Raw genomic sequence first — 19678 nt, 5'->3', positions numbered from 1 at the left:
GTTAGGTCTGGTGCTTTGGGGTCTGTATTTACACATCAAAATGTGGCTGAACTCCAAAACCTGTTACATGTAGCTGAAATAGTTTGAGAATTGTATTCTCCTGAGAAATATTGTGAAATAGGGTTTTGTTCATTGTAGGAGTACATTCTTGGGAGAGAAATGGTTCTGCAATTCTTATGCTTTTTGGTTCTTTAAAAAACAGTGGTACCTCGGGTTACAAACACTTCAGGTTACAAACTCCGCTAACCTGGAAGTAGTTCCTCAGGTTGAGAACTTTGCCCCAGGATGAGAATGGAAATTGCACGCCGACGGCGCAGCAGCAGGAGCAGGAGGCCCCATTAGTGAAAGTGCACCTCAGGTTAAGAATGGTTTCGGGTTAAGAACGGACCTCCGGAACAAATTAAGTTTGTAACCTGAGGCACCACTGTATGTGTGTAAGGATTGAATTTTGCAAGTATCCTCTTGCATCGCTATATTATGAAATGTATCATAGTGAACAGCCAAAACCAATGACTGTTTGGGGAAATGCACTATTTTTTTCTATTTAGTAACTGAAATGAGATATGAGATGGTAGATTCAATACCGAACTCTAAATAGAAGGCATGTAAAGATTTAAGGAGTTATGGAATAAGGCCCGTTGATTATAGGAATGAAGCCTAGAAAGGCTTTTAGAAATAAATCCCGACTAGCATGAAAAATTCCATTCCGGTGCCTAAAAATCTAAAGGCCAATATACCACCTGATCGTCTTTTAATAACAAAAGAAAAATATGCTTAACCCTTTGAATTTTAATTGAATGGATTCAGTGGGTAGTTTTACTACGTGTTAATTTGTTACTTAAATTTAAAAAGATGGCATCAGTTTGTAGGTTCTGGAAAATATTTTAATGAGCCGACTCACAATATCAAGAGTTGAAGTCTATATTTCTCCCTAGGGTGGGTCATTTATTCACATCCTTAAAGAACTACTTCTTAGACCAGAAGATCAAAATGACACCACTAACAACTGGCATTAATTGCATTAATAACAATCTCAGAAGTAACGTGGCTAGCATGAACCATTATTTAACTGTGGAACAGCACTTTAGTTTGCTTTTACTGTTTCATATATATGTTCTTAGTAATCCTTTCAACAACCCTGTAAGGTAGGTCAGCATAATTATCTCTGTGTTGCATATTGGGAGTGGGAGGGACACTGAGTCTGAGAAATAGTAGCTTGCCAGACAGCCATTTAGTAAGTTCATGACAGAGATAGGATTCACACTGGGCAAGCTCAGCTCATATGTTTGCCTGCTCCACTTCATTAACTCTCATGGGGACAATCCAGTTGAAGTTATGCATCTTGAAGTTTAATTAAATTCTGTGTGAAAACTTTAAGCACATTCTTAACTCTCCCTTTGAAATGGGCTGGATTGCTTTTGACACAGATTCACAGAGATCAGAAGTGTTCATTGACATTGGCACTGGCTTTTAATGCACTTCTCCCCCCCTTTCCGGCTTGCTTTGTATATTAATTGGTGCACGTGCAGTTCTTGGATACCCCGAAAAGGATGACTGAAACTCGTTACTGTCAGAAATATTCTCCCATGCTTTAATGGCTGGTTTTTACTTATGCCCTGTAGATGTGTGTTAAGCAGTCATGTTTAATTCATTTGTACTTTAGAATATGGGTCATGTGTTTTCCCCAAACTCGTGATTAGACAGGCTGACAATTTCTGCTTAGATAAGACATGCTTTATTACAAAATGTAGATGAATTTGTTACCATGCCTGATACAGTTTTACAATCCATTCTGTCATATCAGAATGGTTTAGGAGGTTGCTGTCTTCCTAGCATTCTATTTTTAAAAAGAAAATGCCAGTATTTCCACGGAGGCACCATCTGACTTCTCCTGTCCCTGCTTTGGCAGCAAAATGATAATGGGACAGCCCTCAACATTGTTAGGACACTGTGTTCTTTTCAGATTGTTATAACACATGGGTGCAATTAAATATTTTTTTAAAATAAAACCCCTCTGCTTTTGTATGTTGGTGATACTGAAGCAACTTGCTAATTGTTAATGATATTGTAAAAACAACAACAAAGATTGTTGTCATCCTAAGATCAATGAGGTTTTATCCAAAATTGAAGATCAAAGAGAGCCATGTGTTTAGGCCACCCTGATTCATAAATCTGTGTTGTCATGTGATCTTTGCCAAGTCATGTGATCTCTGCCAGGTCTTACGTGTTTTTATGGGCACTGAAGTGTTAGGTAAAGATATAAGAGTGGTGAAACAAAGGAACAAGATGGTGAGGTTGTGGAATCTCCTAGTTTGCAGTTTTCTTTGTCTCCCGCCAAAGTGTGAACGCCTTTGCATGGACATGCCTGCATGTCCATGCCCCCTGGTATGTACACAAACGAAAACAAATTAGAGAAAAAACAACTTCACGGTTCTCTAAGGCAGTAAAGTGATCTATCTCATGGACATCCTCTCAACTCTTTGCTCTATCAGTCCAGTTCCTGTCACTGTTTCTGCTAGGGGAGTGGGTGGCGGTATAGTCTAAACTAGGGGTCAACAACCTTTTCCAGCTGTGGGCTGGTCCACCGTCCCTCAGACCATGTGGGGGGCCAGACTATATTTTTTGGGGGGAAATGAACAAATTCCTATGTCCCACAAATAACCCAGAGATGCATTTTAAATAAAAGCACACATTCTACTCATGTAAAAATACGCTGATTCCCGGACTTTCCATGGGCCGGATTTAGAATGTGATTGGGCCATATCCGGCCCACAGGCCTTAGGTTGCTTACCCCTGGTCTAAACCATTGAGCCTCTTGGGTTTGCCGATCAGAAGGTCGGCAGTTCGAATCCACACAATGGGGTGAGCTCCCATTGCTCTGTCCCAGCTTCTGCCAACCTAGCAGTTCGAAAGCATACCAGTGCAAGTAGATAAATAGGTAGCGTTGTGACGGGAAGGTAAACAGCACTCTGGCACTCATCACAGTGTCCCATTGAGCCAGAAGCAGTTTTGATCAGCCAGCCACATAATCTGGAAAGCTGTCTGTGGACAAATGCCTACTCACTTGGCATGAAAAATGAGATGAGCGCCACAACCCCATAGTCACCGTTGACTGCACTTAAGCATCCAGGGGTCCTTTACCTTTCTGCTTATGGAGCATTTGCAGGACATGTTGGAGGACATCCTCTAATAAGCATTTTCTTACTTTAAATTAATTTTTTTGTCATTAATTACAGAATTACAATGAGGCATCATTTAAATTTAGTGTTAGTTGGAGTCTAATGGGACTTTACATTCTCTGAGAGCTTAAATATGTCAGGGCAAGGGGAAGTGAAAGAGAGTTATAATTCCCAAGTAGAATAGGTAACTAGAATAGAAAAGCCAAGTAGATTTACCGCCTTTTTCTGGTAGCGTTCCTATTTCTTCGAATGTCATTTAACAGACAAGAATTTAATAGATGTGACTTTTTGCTGATTTAGTGATAGAAGAAGCTGCACCTGTTACAGTTCTGCCAGTCATGCAGCTTTTAAAAGCAGAGGACACCCAGAAAAATAAAAAAGATGTTAAGGCAACACTAGCTCTAGAACTTTGTGAACTCTAAGATGAATAAAAACTGATTTTTTAAAAAACAGCAACAACAACAACAACAACTAGCTATTGTAATATATATTTTCTTGATAGTGGCAAAGCACAATGTCTTATTTCTTTAAAATCCCTGTGCAAGGAAGCCTTGTAAAATGTATGAGGTGTGTGTTTGGAGAATCATGTCTCTGTTAATCAGTCCAGATTAAAAAGTGAGTTTCCCCCTCTCTTCAACTATCTGTGCTAAAGCATTTTACACAAGGACAAGGAGGTGGAGCCTTGTTCGTTCATCACAGCACACAGCTCGCTTGCTTTCCCTTTTCCTCGCCTCTGTGTGTGCTTTTCTCTCTTCCTTGGAGTAGAATGAACAGTTTTCCTTTAGACTCCAGATTGCTCTCCACTTTGCAGTTTGGGGTGTACACACTGCAAGGGCAAGGACGAAAAAAAAGCTGTAGATGCCATGGGTCAACTCTGCTGCTATCCTTTTGGGAGAGATGAGGAGAAAATCAGTAAGTCTGACTGCTTTGTCTAGTGCCAGAGTCTTCCTAAATACTGGCTGCAGTATTCCAGAGTGCTGTTTAAAGCTGGGGAAAGACAGCTTTATTTATTTGGGGTGAGGCTCCCCCTTTAAATTAAATACTTTGCTTCAAGAGTTTGAGTGCAGGTAGGTAAAAGATAAATGTCTGAATATATAGCTATATATGCTCAGTTTATTAGATTTGTTTGTAACTGAGAGGAATTGTATTCTGATTACTCTTTGGAGGTTGTTTTGTTAGTGAATAGTAAAGCTGATATCTTAACAGTGCATCAGGGTGTATATGTGTTTAACTTACCAGGTATATACTATGGGATAGGGCAGTATTTGCCCACTAAAGACTAATCTCTTTTAAGGGTGTTGATTATTAGCCAAATGTAACAGACATGGAGGTTTGAAAAGCCAGAATATTGTTATACTTTGAGGATGAGAAAATGATTCAATAGCACTTTTGTTTATTATAAATGCATGGCATCCATACAAGTAAAATATTATTTTTGGAATAATTACCAGATCTGCTTCTATTTTAGTTCACATTGCAGTGAGTTAGGTGCACCAGAGAATAAAATTGTGCTAACAAAATGTAAGTGATTTGACTTCAGTTCTCAGATTTATTTATTTATTATGTGCTTCAGTGCAATATTTGTACCAACCTTGACTACATAGTGACAAATTTATAGTTGACTTTTTACTAACCAAAATATTTCCAGTTTTCCTCTCAGAAAATCAAGCCACACCATGTCTGTCACACTGTTTCCAAATTGTTTTAATTAGCTTCATATATTTGGTCCAAGCAAACTTGGAAGGTGTCCGTTAATAAATAAAATTAATGGCTATGGCCTCAAACCTAAGTATGTCTACTCAGAAGTAAGTCCTAGTGAGTTCAGTGGGACTTATTATTAGGTAAGTGGGGTTAGGATTGCAGCCTAAGGCTCCAGTGCTATAACACTTACACGGAAATAAACCTCTGTTAGCTGACCCATAATATTAGATGTGGTAGTCCCATAAGGTAGTCACTTAAATATATTTCTCCTGATTATAGATTAACATTTTTTAATGCAAAAAAGACAATGTTAATGTGGAATAAAAGATTGTACAATATATTTCAAATTATTTCACAAGCTTCTGTATAACAGCATACCCATAAGAAACCAGATTGCGAGCATTTTGGCTGGAGTTGGGGGCGGGGGAAGGAGTTGGAGAATGCAAACAGGTTGTCCAGACGTTCAATGTTTGGGTGTAGGATAACAGCTGGATTGAAGTTAGGTTGGATGGAGAAAGTTGAGAATGGGTTGAACGTACAAAACATTGGGTTAGATGTAGACATAGTCATGTTTAGAGTTACACCCACTGAAATAAATGGGACTCAAGTTAGTCATGACTGACATAAGTTCTGTTGATTTCAGTGGGTCCTCCCTAAGCATGACTAAGTCTGAACCCAAACCTTGACAACACAAAAGAGTAATATGAAGACAAGAATGGGTGACATATAATGTTCTAGGCAAATAGCATATTGCACAAGAAAATTATCCAGTGGGAATAATTTGGCCAATGAAGAAAATATTCTCCTCAGTGATACCAAGCTGACCTAACAAGCTGTTAGGATATCATGATGCAGTGGGCAGAGGCTTTGTTGTTGATGCTTATTACCTTATTAGCTCCCTAGGAAAAGGGTAACTGTTCCGAAGGCTGTGTGGTACATGATTACTTACCGTAAATACAATACTTTCACTTCAGAAAGATGTGGATTAAAAGGGATATTTGGTTACATCATTTCTATATTTTATATAATAGGCAGAGCCAGGGAGTAACATTATGCTCTTTGTTTTGTGATGAGAAATATAACTTCCAGCTTTTATATCCAGTATATTTCAAAAGGAGCCAGAGACACATTCAAACTCGCCTTGTAGCTGTTCTCTGCCACCCCCACCAGTCATTAAAACTATGTAGTATATGAATACTGTTGAATGCAGTATTTGCAAAATTAAACTTTATCACACAGTTTAGATTGTTAGCTGTATTTATTAGATTTAGAGGGAGTTGTAGTCCAGCAACATATGGAGGGATAAAGGTTCCCCACCCCTGAATGGGCCATACTATGTATACAGGAAGAAGGCGAAGTAAGCTCAGACACAGAACAAAGAAGAGAGTTGTCCAACTCACTAAGGTAGCACACTTGTAAAAGTAGCACCTCAGACTGCAGGTGGAGGTTCAACATGATTGGATGCTTTCTGCCATATAAAACCTTGCCTATAAAAATCTAGCATGTCAGGTAGAAATCAACTCTAAGTTTACTCATTGGCACATTGTTTTCTGTATACAGGGACTTTTTCAATGGAAGAACATTAAACCATTAAAACCATCACCTGCAGCCTAAGTAGTACAAGCCCGACACAGGTTTAGCACCTCAACAAGGGTGGTCAATATACAATCACCAGAGTAGACATAAATTAATCAGAAATGAAAGCCAGGAAAGGTTCTGGCTTATGGAACTGGCAGGTAGAAAAACCAGTGGGGTCGTCAGGGTGGCTTGGGTAAGAACCACAGGCTATTTTTGCTTGCTTTTTGCAGCAGCCTCTTGAAAGCAAAGACCAAGAGGTCACAGAACCAAATGAACTATAAAAAGCTGTGCCTTATTCCAGGCCAAAATGGCAAAATTGACAACTGAGCCTTGGAATTAACAGTTAGACAGGTTGACGAAAGGCTGAGGAGAAAAGAAGACAGACAGGTCTTTTGGGGGGGGGGGGATTTTGGCATGTGGCAGCAAATATTAATTAGCCCAGTTATAAAGCATTTGGGAAATGGTGCATTAATATAATATAATAAATATGTCTGGACAATTGGATACAATTCTGTGGACAATTTTATATAATAAAGCAGTTGCCCATCACGAGGCAATTTACAATAAGGTATGACCTCACCCCTAAGCCAACTCTGCACAGCCACATCAGATAATGGTCTGCTACAAGGTTAGCGAACACAGTGCCTTCTGGACGTTATGGAATTAACATACCATCAGCCCCAGCAAGCACAACCAATAGCCAGAAATGATGAGAGTTGTAGTTCAACAACTTTTGGCGGGCACCATGTTGGCTAGCAAGACCACTCATGCAGATCCAGTTACACGCTTGCCATGTGCAACAAGTGTGAGTTTCACTTGACCTATGTTGGGAATAATGAAAATACTCTTGAATGGTAAGGCAATTACAGTGGGAGTGTGTGTACTTTCTGCAGGTCCACTTAGCTTCAATTTATTGGCCATCACCAATAAGTCCAGGCACTGGTTCAGCTTGTGCACGGCCTCTCCTGAGTCATGTTTAATGGAGAAATAGAGGTGGGTGTCATCAGCATACTGTTGACACTGTGCCTCAGATCTCCTGATGATGCTCCAACAGCTTCATGTGGATGTTACGTAATTAGCATTGGAAATAAAACAGTGTCTTGCAGCACCTTGCAACTGCCAGGGTGTGGACACATATTTCTCCCAGTGCTCTTTTCTGAGACCAGTAGGAGCAGAACCACTTACAGAACTGTGTCTCCAACCTCCAGCTCACATTATAGTCCACGGAGATATCATGATCAATGGTAACAAAAGGCATTGATAGATCCAGCAGGAGCAACATGGTCGCACTCTCCCTGGATCTGCCCAGTCTGCCCCACCCCCACTCCCAATTTACACAAGAAGCAAAGATGAGCAGGTGTCAAGTTGTGGGATGGAGAGCCACAAGCACCTTGCCCACATCCTCAGACCTTCATAACTGGAACTGATCCTTCATAACTTAATAAGAACACCTCCCCAGACACTGGCATCAAGATCAGCATAAAGACAAGCAATTTTGTTCTCACAGTGCCTAGCAAACCTATCACAACAGAACTTTGACAGGTCCAGTGCCCCATTATCTGGGGCTGGTGCTATAAATACATGAGAGTGAAAGCTAAAGTGTATGCAAGTGTCTGTAAGGAGGAAGGTACAGAGACTTCTGCAAATTTATATCCCTGACGGATCTGAATATGTACTCCATCACAGTGTTCCAGCCATGCAATTTGCCACTGTTCTGGAGTAATCAAGGGGCAAAGTGTACTGGAAGAAATAGCATAGCACAGCTTGGCACACTTTAACCAATCAACTAGTTCACATGGGAAGGGGGGAATTTAAATGGCCAAATTATGATGCTGATTTGCATATCTGATAAGGAGACTAGTATCATTGTGATATGTCATCCTAAGCTTGGCTACATATACTAAGAAAAGTCTAGAATTAGTAGAGGACATTGGGATGGAAAGGGGGTGAGGGAAAGAAATAGAGGAGGAGCACAAGGGAAATGACAGGTAGATTCTGCAATGTTAAATATTTAAAGACCGAGCATGACTTAATAAACTTAAGCTAGCAGGAGCCAGAACAGTGAGTCCTGTTAGTACAATGGGACTGTCCTCCACATTGGCTCTGGGGGGTGGGGGAAATTTCCAAAATGGGGGAAGAGAAGGGAGAATATTCCATGAAGTAAGCAGAAATACATGCGCTCATGAGGCCATTTCCTTAGTGCATGTGCACCCATTATTCTGAACCTGACATCAGATTTTGTTCTGGTTCAGTCTCAGCATATATACTGGTTTGTGAAGATTGTTGAATAACGATTCAGCTTCTATTGCATTGTGGGGAAATATAAAGGTCTATCCACTGTTGTATTCTGGTTTGACTATGTGTGATGTCACCTGTTAATCCGAGCTCCTCCGGACACCGGTCACAGGAAGTGTGCAGAAAGAGCAGGCATTATAACCCAGGAGTGTCACAATGAAGCACCATAGCCATTGCATGCATGCCCAGCTTTCTCCTTGCCTTCTTTTATCTGCAGAAGTGAAGTGCCCCAGTTCTCCATTTCTCTCTTAATAGCAGGAAAGAGAGAAGGGTCTGGTGGTACCATAACTCAGTGCTGCCTTTTCCTGATTGAGAGGGCATATGCTGGGGAGCTGAGAAAGCCATGGGAGAAGTATGGAGTAAATGAATGAATGAAGAGGTAGGCAGCAATTTGCTGAAAATGTATTTGCAAGACTGCAGTGTTTTGTTGTATTCCTAACCAACAAAGTGTCATCAGGGAAATGGCTTTTCTTTCGTTTGCCAAGTTTCTGTATTCCATTTAAGTGCCCTTGTGAAAAGTGGTGGATGGGAATGTATATCAAAGGCTTTATTGCTAGTAATTTACCATAACAAGTAAATTGTCTCAGTGTGGAAATAATTTTTTGTGGTTAGCTATATGTAAGTATAGACTTGTAGTAAGAGTGCTTGTCAGCAGTATGCACACACAAAAACAATTCTTTTTATCTTCTATTCATAAACAAAACCTTTTCATTGCTATTAAATTATCTACAGGTGAAAGAAGGCAATGGAATACAGTGTGATCTTGAAAAGAATCTGTAGTAAAACTGGTGCTTTTGAACTTATTCATAACCAACCTGGAGTCACAGGTGAACACTCAGGTAGCAAAGTTAGAATATGTCAACCAGTTATACAGCATGGTAAGAACCCAAGTCGACATACAGAAAGTGAAAAGAATTTCTTTGAACTGGTTGACAAGGCTATAGAAATGTAGACTATAGTCAATATATTCTATCAATATATTCAATATCCAGAAAGTGATGCATGTTGGGGTAAATATATATATATATATCTTACCTTGACAATATATACAGATGAAATCTCCACTGAAAACATCTGCTTAATATACCACAACAAGGAGGCAGGGGAGGAAGCAATAAACAGACTATGGCAAATATAATACCCTTATGTATATCTAATGAGATGGACCTTTTCCGTGGTGGCCCAGTGCCTGTAGAATTCCATCCCCACTGAGGTCCACATGCACTCTTAATTATATTATTTTAGGAAACAGGTTAAGATACATCTCTTCCAGCAGGCTTTTGAAGAAAGGTTAGGGTGAAGAATTGTTAGTTGACATCCCACAGTTGGATTTTTATGGAAGTGAGAAATGGTAATGCAGCCTTTCCTGGTGTGTCTTAGAGTTGTGCAGTTGTTTTTATTATATATGAGTTGTATTTCATTGTATTGTTTTTATATGCTTTTATATTGTTTTTATACACCAACCTTGAGCCTCATCAAGGAAGTGTGGTATGAAAATGTAAGATAAACATACAAGTAGACAAGAAGCTGTTGGGGCTTTGTAACTGTGAGAGAGTTATACATGAACACAACTATGAATTGTGTAGGAAGAATAATCAAGCAACACTATTCCCATTCCTTAGAAAGCATTAGAATTATTAGTATGTTCAGTATTGTGATGACCAAGACAATAGATGCCTTTAAAAAAGGATTAGCAAATTCAGGGACAATAGGCCTGTCATGGTTGTGAGACATGATAGTCAACAATGGGTCTTCTGTATAAGTCTTCACCAACCTGGTGCCTCCATGTAGCTATCTGGAGCTAATGGTAATTGTAGTCCAAAACGTCTGGAGGGCACCATGCTGGCAAAGGGCTGCTCTACGTTCAGTCACAGTTTGGGGTATATGGCCATGGGGGAGAGAAACAACAGTACATTACTATCTCCATCATGCTACAAGTGTCCACTTAGATGGACCTTTGGTCTGGTCCAGTCATGTAGCTTTTCTTATACTGACTCTTGGCATGTGTTTTGCAGTACTGTTTCCTTTAATGCTAGAAACTGGAGTTCTTTATGGCCAAAGGTGACAAACTGTTGAAGGTGGGCAGTAGGTGGAGTGTGGCAGTGCCATTTTGTTTGCTAATATAGCTTGAGAAAATAGAAGAGAAAGAAAAGTGCAGAGAGAAAAAGGGATTATTCCAACCGTTATGGTACATAGAATTCTTTAAATCCTACTATGTTGCTTTTCTACTGTCTATTTAAAACATTTAACCTGTTTATGATTTATAAGCATTTCAAGGCCATTATATGAGAGTGATGTGTTGCTGGTTTTTTAAACTGCTATGGAAGTCCCCCCCCCCCCCCCAGTTATTGTAACGCTCAAGGTTTTCATTCATTATTTCCCCTTATCACTGTATACAAAAGGCCATTCCACTGCAATTAGATAGAAAAGGAAAATAAGCTCTTTGCATACGTATTTTCTGGGCAAGAATCCTCTTTGTGGGAACATCTATTTCCAAGGCTGTTTGAGACATAATAGGTTTGCAAATTTTGTCTGTTTAATATCCCACCCTAGGACTGTTTCTTCACTAGGTGATCAAGGCAAGTGTAAGAACGAGGACATAGCTAGAGTAATCTTATTATTACTATTCACTTATAATGCACTTAAAACTTTCTAAATGCTGTGCAGAGATGGCAAGATAAAGATTGCGCCTGCCTCCAGACTTACCATCAAATAGATATGATACAAAAGGGAAAAGGAATGGGGAGGAAAGATAAAAGCAAGCAAATTCAAACACCAGTTCTCACAGTTATATAACTTCAACAGTATCACCTGGTCTGGACATGTGGGCCTTTCTTCCTTTAAAAATGCACACATCAGCCCTTGATCCGCTGGCTGATGGATGGAGCCAGACTGCGCTTCCTTTCAGTTCTGCAGTCTCAGGGCAACTAGGCCTAGAGAGAGAAGCTGAGGTGGCAACAGTCTAAAGCACACTTTCTTTGTGATAACCCATGTTGTTCTCTGTGGGATTTATAGGACTGCACTGCATATGACTGAACACAAAAGGAATATAGAGTTCCTGTACTGTTACTGGATGTTTAAAAGCTGGAGTGTCAACAGGTGCAGGTTTCCTCATCCCTCTAGGGTAGAAATGGTTGACCTGTCGCCCTTCAGATGTTGCAAGACTCAAATTCCCATCAGCCCCAGCCAGCATGGCCAGTGGCCAGGGATGATGGCAGTTGTAGTGCAGCAACCTCTGCCCTAGGAAAAGCTTGTGTCCATTGAAATTCCCTTTACCAAATTGCTATACAGGAAGGAGCCCTCTCTCTTTTGTTCCTGGTTATCAAGACTAAACACTGATGTTGAAATCAAGTAAAATTCTGGCCAGGAAGTAAAAATGATGTTTTAATGGATGTTGCTTCCCTTCTAATGCAGCGAGAAGTTTCACTTTTGCTTCATCAACTGCACTGTTATTCATATGACTCCTTCCTCCATGCCTGGAGCTGGCAAATGGTTGATGTTTATTGGGAGAAAGTTTTTTTAGTTCCTTCACAAATTAAAAAGAATACACACACGCACACAGTTGTGGCACATGAAGTGGGGCACTGCTTCTGCGCTGTCCTCCTACCCAGTGCATCTGAGCTCATCACTGCCTCAACCCAGGGCTTCCCCTACCTGCACTGTCACACTGCCCCACTCCATCCCATTTCCAGAAAACAGCCAATTCCAGCACAGCCAAGAGCATGGCACATTGTCATCCCACCTCCTGCAGAGTGACTGATCATGTGGATCCTCTGCATTTTAATGCCATAGTCTCTCCAATATGCTCTTTGTATTATTAGTTAGCACCTTGGGGTGGGGGGGGAAATCTCATTCTGACCAATCACTAACAAAAGATGCTTGCCATACTCATTTTAGGTTCAGGCTGCTATTTTCATCTGATAATGCAGAGAATTCTGGATCGGCCGGGCTCTAAACGCATGTTCTTGGTACTACATTACCAATTACTCTTGTTGCATTTACAAATTTAAATAGGGAGACTCTGCTGTCAGTGTGGCTATTTGCTCTGCTTAAATATCAGCAGAGTTGCAAGTCAAAGAAAGAACGATCACCAAGCTCATTTCTCCAGTTCATTGTTGTAATTCATTCCTCGCTTGGAGTTTTATTATATTTGCTTCCTCATATTGTGCTGAACTCCTCTGCAAAGGATGTAGATTCAAGCCAACTTGGTGAAAAGGCATTAGAGGGCTCAAACAAACAGGAAATTTGGAGTTTTATGAATTTTGTGGTATGCTTTCTCCTAAGTCCAGCTGCCATAATCTTTTCATGGGGAGATAGTCTTCATCAGATCATAGTACTCTTTTTTTCTTTTCTTTTCAGATGGTCACATGTACTGTGTGTGTTTGTTTGGATTGTAGGAAACCCATTTTGAACCTTTGGCTAACACATGGCGAATAGAGCAATATGCTGATATGCAGTAAAATATCAAGAAAACTCATGTTGTTTTTCTTAACTTGGGGTCAATTTACACACAAATTACATGCTCTACTACATAAAGTTGGTTCAGGTAGGTAGCCGTGTTGGTCTGACGCAGTTAAAATAAATGAAAAAAATTGTCCAGCAGCACCTTAGAGACCAACTAAGTTTGTTCTGGGTATAAGCTTTCGAGAAGAAGTGTGCATGCACACAAAGGCTTATACCCAGAACAAACTTAGTTGGTCTCTAAGGTGCTACTTCCTGCCAACCTAGCAGTTTGAAAGCACATCAAAGTACAAGTAGATAAATAGGTACCGCTCTGGCGGGAAGGTAAACAGCGTTTCCTTGTGCTGCTCTGGTTTGCCAGAAGTGGCTTGGTCATGCTGGCCACATGACCCGGAATCTGTACGCCGGCTCCCTCGGCCAATAAAGTGAGATGAGCGCCGCAACCCCAGAGTCGGTCACGACTGGACCTAATGGTCAGGGGTCCCTTTACCTTTAAGGTGCTACTGGACAATTTTTTATTTTTTATTTTTTATTTCAACCACATAAAGTTGAGTACAGGAGGCTGCATGTCTCGCTTACTGCACACGGAAGGCTTTGTATGATGTTCCTGTCAACATGGCCAGCTTCCTCTAAAAAAGCGATAGATTGCATTGGTAGAATGTGTATCTAGTGGACTGTGGGCTCACTAATGCTATGCCTTCTGTGACAATTGTTAAATTTCCCATTGTTTTCTTACCTGTTTCATTGCGTAGAGCAATTCATATAATTACTGCACACCCATCATGGACATAGACTACTTCTGTTCCTGTCTGATCAGATTTAAAATGAACAAATAAACAAAAAACTATCATAGAATTTTAGAATTGCTTGCGAATGTACCTTTTTAAATTTCTAACTTCACTACAACGAAACCTAGCAACAACAAGATGCAGGACTAGAGTGCATATGCCACTTTAATATATATTCTAGTAAAATAAGATGAAAATTTGCTGGTGCAGACATGCTCCTAATGAAGGAAAAAATGGGAGGGGAGAATGATAGTAAATTAAGCTGACTTTTTGATGTTTCACAAAACAGCATAGCTGAGCTTACTGCTCTAGGATGAGTCATAGCAATGTTTTAACAGCAAGACTCTTCTTCAAAATGTTGACAGACTACAGGCTACATATGTCTTGTCCTTTCTTGTTTTGAACTTTACAATTCTGTGGTATCATGTGCCCTGGGGTGTATATTGTTATATCATAATGAGATAGCTTTATGTGGCTTTTGCACACAAAGACACAAAGAGCACACAATGACTAGGAGAAGATGCTGTTGCAAAGGTCGCCCTAGCTTGCCATGCTTATTTTGAACTGGAGTAAAGTTTCAAACTTGAGCAAAGTTTTAGATTCTACTGTTTCTATGGGGCAGGATGGATTGTCAGTTCTTAATAGGCACCAGGGGAAAATGTTCCTCTATATAAAGGCCTTTGTCTGATTAATCAATCTATGGCGTTTTAAACTGAGGGCGGTATGGTTTTTGTGATTATATTATGTAGTTGGGGCAGTATAGAAATTTAATAATAATGAATAAATGATCCTGTTCCTGCAGCCATTATAAAGCTTGCTGGGGGGAAATGAGCGAAGTCTCTTGAAGAATTTTCTGGCTTTGTCCAAGAGCTTCACTTTTAAGAAACTGTTTTTGTAATAAAGAGAGTGTATACATTAGATATTTGATATGAATTCTTTGAATAAATGTATGAAGCAGCTGCATGGCTTTTTATGTATTATTATTTGGTGCTAATTGTCTGTGTGCACCTGTATGCATACTTAACACATTAAAAGGCTGCTAAATGAATACGTAAACAAAACAACCCAGAAAACAATTCATGTTTTTGAATAATCCCAAGAAATTATGCTAAAAGCTAAGTAATAAATAATAATAATAATATGCATCTCTTTAAATCTGTCCAGCTAAAAGGCATCCGTCTTGTTGCCTTTCAAACAATATTATTTTTCTATTTTGCCTAATAATAAGCATTTTGATTTTTGTGGTAAAAACATGCATATTATGTTTACCAAGCAGAAGCATAATGTTGGAATTGAGTGAATGCATATTAAGTTGGGACCTGCTTGCTACTAACTTGGCTTATATTGCTGTAGTTTTAAAGAACTGTGGCAAACACTCCAAAGCTAATGGTGTACCAGAAAGCCAGTACCCTTAAAGCCTTGTGCATACATTAAAACTTATGTCTACAGTTGATAACCTTTCCATGTATTAACCATGGAATCTGCCATTCAACAATTTGTGTGGGGCAAGTGCCAGCTCTGGCAAAATTAACTGGCAAACTCATGCTGTACTGTCCTCATCTTGCTCTACCAGTACCCATTTCTCTTGCTGCGGCATCACTTTACTATTGATAGTTGCTCTGTCTAATCAGAGGAATATAGCACACTCTCCAGTGGCTGTACATGAACTCCTTGGGGTGTATTTTAACAATGTCCTTGTATTCACAGAAGGGTCTCTGATCCAGCTCCAGGTGTAATGATAGGAAAGAGGAGAGCTATTTCATTGATTCCCCTTTCTCTAACAGTTCTTGGAACTCATATATCTCAGCTCTGCTCCAGAGGGTAGAGGGACCCTGTAGAACAGCATAGCAGGCAGCGTGTGAGGCTGCACAAAGGAGAAAAGGGGGAATGTGTGAAAATTGGCTCTATTCCTGTTCTGCTCATGGAAGCCTCTGCAGGATCCAAGAGCCTTTCATGAATGGAAGGACAGCATTGACTATAACCCCTTGTAAGGACAGGAGAAACCAAAGTGTAGGTGACACAAGAAAGTTGTTTTAGGGAACACTAGAGAATTGAAACCTAGGGAAGCAGTCATTTTGAGTTCAGATTGTTATAATAAGAAATGCACAATGGAAGCAAAGTTTGTTCTGTCCTTTAGTCTTTTGTAGCATCCTTTTATATACCTTGCAGTTGCCATATTACACTCTGTTTCCTCTGCCTCTCACTCCAGGGTTTAGAGAGGCAGTCAGTGGTCTTCCACAATAGATGCATTTAACTGAGATTTTGAACCCATTAGCAATACAGCAATCAAAAAGCAAAACAAATGTTCCCTTTTAAAATGAAAAACATAAATACACAGACGGTATTGTGAGTTTCATAGCCAAGTTTGAATTCACCGTGCTCAACAGACTTCTCAATTTTTTAATGTGTAAGATACAGTTTGGTGAGAAAATAAATATTGGAAAGTAGCTAATAGGGTGTTTTATGTATTATGTCATTGATTTATGGATTTAATATGAAAGAAATATAAATATATGATAAGAGCTCTGGGATATTTAGTTGCCAGTTCAGTTTATATATTATTTGTAGAAATGTATTCACACTAGAACATTAACAGATTTTGCTGGTTGTGGGTTTTAAAAAGTGTTTATTATAGTTTCTTTATTATCAGGGCCACACCCTCTTACCTTCAGCAATAGTGCAGCATCAACTGTTCCCAGATTATTCACCACACCAAGATTTATAGTTTTATGTGCTGCTGTTTCAAAGTGATTGTCAAGCAGTAAACTGGGATTTGGATAGCATTTGGAACTGGGAGGAATCTAAGAGCAAAACAGGCCAACAAAACAACTAAGATTCATGAAAGGTCAGGGCACAGAAAAACAAAGGAGAGAAAGCAGCCTCTTTATGCTTCCATTTAGAGGGACTTCCTGGAGTTGAAAGTAAACAGAGACATTCAGGTGGCTTTGGGTGAGCTTGCACATCACAACTAGGTGAGGTTGAGCAGCTAGTCCCAATAGATGTGTACTGCATGCCATTTCCCCCACCTGCACAGGTTTACTGATTTTTGTCTGTTGTGGTGTGTAGGTGAAAAGAAAGGGGCAGAGCCAGATGATGCAGAATTGCTGAGCCTCAGCAAAAGGCTGGTGGAGAATGCAGTCCTCAAGGCGGTGCAGCAGTACCTAGAAGAAACCCAAAACAAAAACAGACTGACTGATTTTGAAAGCCCAGTGAAAACTGAGGAAGCAGCCATTGGCAATTGCAAGGAAAGTGAGAATGACAATAGAAAATGAGTGCTTTGAAGGAGGCCAAGAAGGCATGATCCAGCTACAAATACCCACGACTCTGCTCCCTGGATCAGCTCTGCCGAGCTATCCTGGCTGACTTGAGTTGGGATTTGTGATTGTCTGTTATCAGGCACCTCATCTGAACAGAGCGATGCTAATTTACAGAGCTTCATGATAACAAGGCTGAATGAAGGGAAAGACGGCAAGACAGAGAGGGCCAGAAGGATGGAGAGATCTTACTACTAAAGTGCCAGCTTCGTTGTGTTCTCAGCTGCAAAAATAAAAATGAATCTCCACTGCTTTCTTTGTGTGCCCTGTGGATACAAAACAAATGGCCAATGGAAGACGGGCTAACCAAAATGGAAACAATGCCATTAATTTTTGTTTTGCAGAACTGGACAACTGTTTACTTGAAGTACAAAAGAAGACATTTTGTTGAATGGAATTGTCACTACTAATATTAATCATAGCTACTGTTACCCAATAGAATGGGAATTGTTCATGAATATTGTATCACTATGCTTCATTTCTAAGTAACATTTGCACCCTTAAATTATATTTTTGACTAAACATAACCTTTTATATATATTTAAAAGATGCATAAGGGCATCTTGTGTTTTTTTTCCAATCGATGGCATCTCTTTTTATTCGTTCCATAACATTTTAGGCAACAATTACTCATATGCAAAAATGTATCATTTTCCTCCTCTCTAGGGAAGAGCCATGAAGCAGATGTAATAAAGGAAGCCTTGCACAGAGAACTGTTGGCCCTGTTGTCCAAACTGAATCAGATAAAGGCGCTTTTGTCAAGTCCAGAGATTCGTATGAAAATGCACAAGGAACTGCTTGGAAAAGGACTTGTCAGTGGCAGCATCTGGGACAGTTTCACCAATCCTGCACCCTCAGTCTCTTAACTATAAATTACTGTTTTGTGAAACCCTACAACTTCATTTTTTAAATGAATGGTATTTGTTTACCAAATTTGTGTTGTTTTGTTTGAGAGGTGGGGCAGCAGTTTGTATGAAGAGTATATGCTGCAGCAACACGTGTTTCTAGAATACATATATTTCAGTGTGAGAGAGAAATTTTAAGTGATCCTACGTTTTATGTGATCCCAAGAGGAGGGGGAATCTATTCTAAGCATTGTTTTTCTTCAGTAACAGTGTACATAATTGATATCCTAATTTTTACAATTTGTTCTGGCATATTTACAAGTGAATGGAAATCCAGCACAATGTCCCAGCATTGCTTGGGCAATGTCATGGTTTGTGACATGTTTAGGCCCATCCTTACCCACCTACTGCTGGCACAGCAAGTCAGTGGGTGAGTACATATGCATATGTGGCAACTTCTTTTACTAGCCATGCTTCAGCATTTTAGTACAAATTTGGAAGTGCGGGAAGTAGTACCTGGATTATTACTTTTGCAGGAAAGAAACGAGAGAGGAGCAAAAAAGAAGGTCCCACATGGATTGATTATTATATCCCTTCTTTTCCTCTGATTGAACTTAAGGTAGATTACAACTAAAATAGAAACAGCTAAAACATTATTATTATTATTATTATTATTATTATTATTATTATTATTATTATTTATTTATTAACTTAGGCTGGTCTTGTGTGTTGGTTCTGCATAGACAATACTATGCAATTTGCATCTATCAGATACCCGGAATCAGTATGTCAGAGGTCTAAAAGAAAGAAAAAAGGATACAACCCAGCCAAAATTAAGTACTTTAATGTTGCCATCACCAGTTAAATATGTTCTTCTGTAGAAATGAGTAAGATTCAAAAGTACTTAGCATCTTATTATGCCACATCTCCATATACGTCTTTGGGTTTAAGCCCATTATTCCTTGTTCTTCAATAGATCATTTCAATAGCCATAAAGTCACATTTTAAACCAAACCAACAGATTTTTAAAAATGATTTTAAATTGTCTAAGGAAATCATTTTATATTATACTGCCTTTTATGTATGTGTTCTGGCAATTTGTTTTGGCAATGTCTACTTTTTTAACAAGCCAGAATTTGAAATCATATGTATAGATATTGAAATATAATTTCTGCTGTTGTTTACATGCAAAACAAGATTGTTTAAACAGTCTCAATATTTATTGTGAAGCAACAAAACAGAATGATCTTTTATCTAATCACTTCATGAAGTATGCTTAATTTTTCCCCAAAGAACAAAATGATTGCTTTTCTGTACAAATCAGTTGTCTGGAGTTTGAGAAGGTGTTAAAAAGTCCTGTGTTAAGCTTCATAGTTTTATTAATTAGATACATCTGAATATTATTTTTATCAACTCTGAACACTGGCAAGTTTGTGCTCTTAACAACATTCAGCAACCTACACCGGTCTTTAATTCTAATTACCATAGTTGACAAAGAAAATCTGTTCTGATTATTA

General features: G+C 39.4%; 1 protein-coding gene across 6 annotated transcripts in view; it reads left to right on the top strand.

Moving 5' to 3' along the window:
* AKAP7 (A-kinase anchoring protein 7) overlaps window positions 1-19422 on the top strand; it is a 77951-nt gene extending 58529 nt beyond the window's left edge. Inside the window, exons 1-2 of one of the 6 annotated variants that reach the window (XM_028723430.2) lie at window positions 3754-4091; window positions 17069-17854. In XM_028723430.2, coding sequence (XP_028579263.2) covers window positions 4043-4091; window positions 17069-17274 — 255 coding nt within the window. In that variant the 5' untranslated portion in view covers window positions 3754-4042 and the 3' untranslated portion in view covers window positions 17275-17854. Of the gene's footprint in view, window positions 1-3753; window positions 4092-13112; window positions 13360-17068; window positions 17855-17982 lie in introns of those variants that run through there. The other 5 variants (XM_028723422.2, XM_077925993.1, XM_028723421.2 and 2 more) reach the window with 5 other exon arrangements.
* The last annotated feature ends 256 nt before the right edge of the window (window positions 19423-19678 follow it).

This window comes from Podarcis muralis, chromosome 3 (assembly GCF_964188315.1).
Source record: "Podarcis muralis chromosome 3, rPodMur119.hap1.1, whole genome shotgun sequence".
Lineage (NCBI taxonomy): Eukaryota > Metazoa > Chordata > Lepidosauria > Squamata > Lacertidae > Podarcis > Podarcis muralis.
Note: the sequence above shows the minus strand (reverse complement) of the source record. Positions and strands in the feature narration are given on the sequence as shown.